General features: G+C 43.9%; 1 protein-coding gene across 1 annotated transcript in view; it reads left to right on the forward strand.

Annotated features, from left to right (window-relative positions):
• The window catches only part of tmem254 (transmembrane protein 254), an 8,692-nt gene extending 6,956 nt beyond the window's left edge, over positions 1 to 1,736 (forward strand). Inside the window, exons 3-4 of the mRNA XM_024297538.1 lie at positions 1,182 to 1,241; positions 1,353 to 1,736. Of these exons, the coding sequence (XP_024153306.1) occupies positions 1,182 to 1,241; positions 1,353 to 1,473 (181 nt within the window). The 3' untranslated portion in view covers positions 1,474 to 1,736. The remainder of the gene's footprint in view (positions 1 to 1,181; positions 1,242 to 1,352) is intronic.
• The last annotated feature ends 1,526 nt before the right edge of the window (positions 1,737 to 3,262 follow it).

Consider the following 3,262-nt stretch of genomic DNA (forward strand, 5'->3'; position numbering starts at 1 on the left):
ATTTTCTTATAAAAATCCTGATGCGGCCCGGCCTCAACTAGATTCCGCCTCCAGCGGCCCCCGGCTGATTTGAGTTTGAGACCCCTGCCTTAAACCTTCAATGAACAAAGTCAACACAGCAGAGAGCAGCTGGTTAGGACTCCTCGGTGACGCATGTTCCTGCAAAAACAATCATTGAGTTTGTTTTTCACACGTTCTGGTTTAGTCTCATTTGTGTTCAGACGAAGCGACGGTTCTGGTGAGGTGGTTCTCAGCTTTTAGAACTCTGAGTTCCTCCCAGATCTGAAGGAAAAGAAGCTTGCCGCATTCCTCTGAAAGGGTGTCCCAACTATTGACTGTATAAGTAGGAACTGGACTAAGTAACCCTCTTTTCTCTTGTTCCAAATAGGAAGTACCTGCAAGAAGGCCAAAGTCCCACAGACTTCCATTGAGAAATAGACAGTTATTCCTCAGTCATTTTATCTGTCAGGATAATCATTCTTGCTCTGGTACACTCAACATTTTATTTCTAATCCTAATTTTTTTTAAAATATTTGATTTCTTCATTGCCAGTTATTCAAGTTATAAACTGACCAATGAAATGACTGATTGGTTAGATGGCTGGCCCCGCCTCCAATGTTTAATTGACTGCTTCTCCCGAGCTGTCAATTAAACATAGGAAGTGTGGACTTCCAACAAGCTCACTCATGATTGGTTACAGTAGTTCCTCTAAAAATGTGACTCAGACCGACTTGGACCAAATCGCTTTCGAGGTTGCAATCAGTTGCAATATGGCCGTAGAGGTATCAGGAAATGTCCAATTCCTACTAATATAGTCAGTGGTCCCAACAGTGTTTTTCATCACACTCTTCATCTTCTTTCTTGAACCTGAAAACCACATGACTGCTGTCACTCCATCTGAGAACTCTGGAAGCTCTTCATCATAGATAGACGGCCATAAAATGTTTAGAGAAAGAGAACAAGAAGGCTTTAATCAAAAGAAATTGTCTTTACAGAGCAAACTTTCCTTCACATGGGATATTGAGGGAGTGCAGAGCAGCACGTTTTCTTTTGGAGATCAGATTGTATTCAGAGGCATTTGTCAACACATCAAAGTCCTAATCTCTGCAGACAGGAATAAGACATGTGGAGTTCCACTTTAACCATGAAGGCAATGCTGAGTGCCTGTGCTCCTGTCTCAGGTGGTGGGCAGCCTTTGCTGTTCACGTCTTTGAGGCTGGCGTCTCACTGAGAGTCTGCAGGTAAGAGTGTCCACAAGGTGGCGCTACAGTCTCACTTAATCAGTCCTCCACCTGTCATCCAGTCTCTACTGCACAGCAGGTCACCACAAACACGTTTTTGTTTCCACATAGCAACAAAGGAATCAGCAACTCTGGGATTCGATTCCTGTGGTTTGTCCAGACCTTCTTGTTCGGCTTTGCCTCCCTCGGCCTGCTGCTCAAGTACAACCCCCAGCGACCCAAACAGCGCTGAGACCCCCCCTCTGGACTGGAGGAGCACGGCTCAGTTTGAAAGTGTGCTTGTCCTTTGACCCGCTTACATTCCAGGGTTTCTACGTGCAGCAGATTGTTGGATAAACTTGTACTCTGATGACCTGTTCTCAGGTCGATTTTTGGGAAGTGCACAGAGAGTTTTCCAGGTCTTAACATGCAGAAGGAAAATCATTTAGTTTTAAAATCTAATGCTGGAAGCCTTAATGTCTCATCAGTTCTAACAATAAAGAGAATTGAAAAGAACCGAGTCGTTTTTATTCTCCTAAAGCCTGCTGCTCGTTTACTGACGGCCCAGGAAAGCTGGTCTCAGAGAGTCGAGTCTGATGAGGAGAACACAGCAGACGATTGACGTACTTCAGTTTAGAAGTGCAAAGCCATCATTTTTTGATGTGGAAGGGAAAAAAAACACTCCATTCGAGGAACTTCATCAAGGTTTTCATACTCACCTGTCTTCTGAAGAAGGTGAAGGCATCGGGACAAGAAACCCTTTGAAAGCAGATCTGTCATGAGAACTCTTCACGTGTGCGTCTGCCAACTGAAGCCTGGAGCTTTGCCGCCGCGCCAGCAGCTCCATGAAGGCCCAGCAGGACGTCTGCCAAGCACCTTTGAGGAGGGGCTGTGCTGAGACGTCAGCAGCTGAGGCGACCAGCGTTTTAACAACACTCGTTTGGACGTCTCTGAAATTCTAAGCATTCTCTTATAAATCCACACAAAGGTTGTCCTGTGTTCTTCCATCCATCTCGCCTCACATCCAGCCCACATGGTTGTGCTTTGTGAGTCAGGAAATGTAGGCTTTGAGCTGAACAGCTGTGTGAGAAGGCATTGGAGAACCGTCTACTTTTATAGGTTTGAGGAAAGCTGAAGGACCCTCTTGATGAGCTTCTGAAGCACGTGCTGCATGTTTAACGGGATGGCATCACACCCCACTTTCTGATGCCACCGCTTTCACCCAAGCTTTAAAATGGGATAACCTGCTTTCTTCCTCACGTCGGAAACTTCTTCTGTTGGTTCTCTGCGTCTGTTATATTCTGCGCTCTGCTTCCCATGCAGCTCTTCAGTTTTACAGGAAGACTCCTAACAATGGTGGGGGCAAAGAAAAATACAAAACTTTTACTTTTAAGTTTTATTCGCAATCAGCTTGGTTGTGATGTGTTGGAGAAGCATTTTTAGAGTCCCACTCCGATCATCTTCTGATCTATTTTTAAATTGTTCCCAGTGGTATTTTAATTATGATGATGACAGTTTTAGACAAAATCAGTAAACCTGTGTCACTTTCTAGATCATAGTTTCTGCAGAGCAGCAGGATTTCATTAGAAATTCACATCTGAGTTGTGGGCGGAACTGTTGGTGTGTGGTAAGCCTGCTCTCATTTCCCATCATTCCTTTGTTTACACTGTCTCTCGCTAGCTTACAGCCCTCCACATGCCCAGGTTTAGCAGCGTAACAAAAATGGTGAGCAATATCATTTCTATCCAGTTGTGCAGTTCAGACGAGAAAAACAAAGACGTTCATGGATCTATTTGTCCGCAAGTCACATGTGTCAAAGTCAAGCCCCAGGGGCCGGATCCAGCCCTCCAGGTAATTCTATCCGGCCCTCCAGATCATTTTATTTTACTGTTAATAATGATCATATGTCATCTTGCGCTCATTTCTAACTCGTATAATTTTGACGAAAAATATTTTTATAGAGAGTAAAATACTGAAAGTTGTTTAAGGTTTAAGTTGATTTATTCTGGAAAAATATTCCTGCCTTTTTATTATTCATAATT

This window comes from Oryzias melastigma, linkage group LG15 (genome assembly GCF_002922805.2).
Source record: "Oryzias melastigma strain HK-1 linkage group LG15, ASM292280v2, whole genome shotgun sequence".
Classification (NCBI taxonomy): Eukaryota; Metazoa; Chordata; class Actinopteri; order Beloniformes; family Adrianichthyidae; genus Oryzias; species Oryzias melastigma.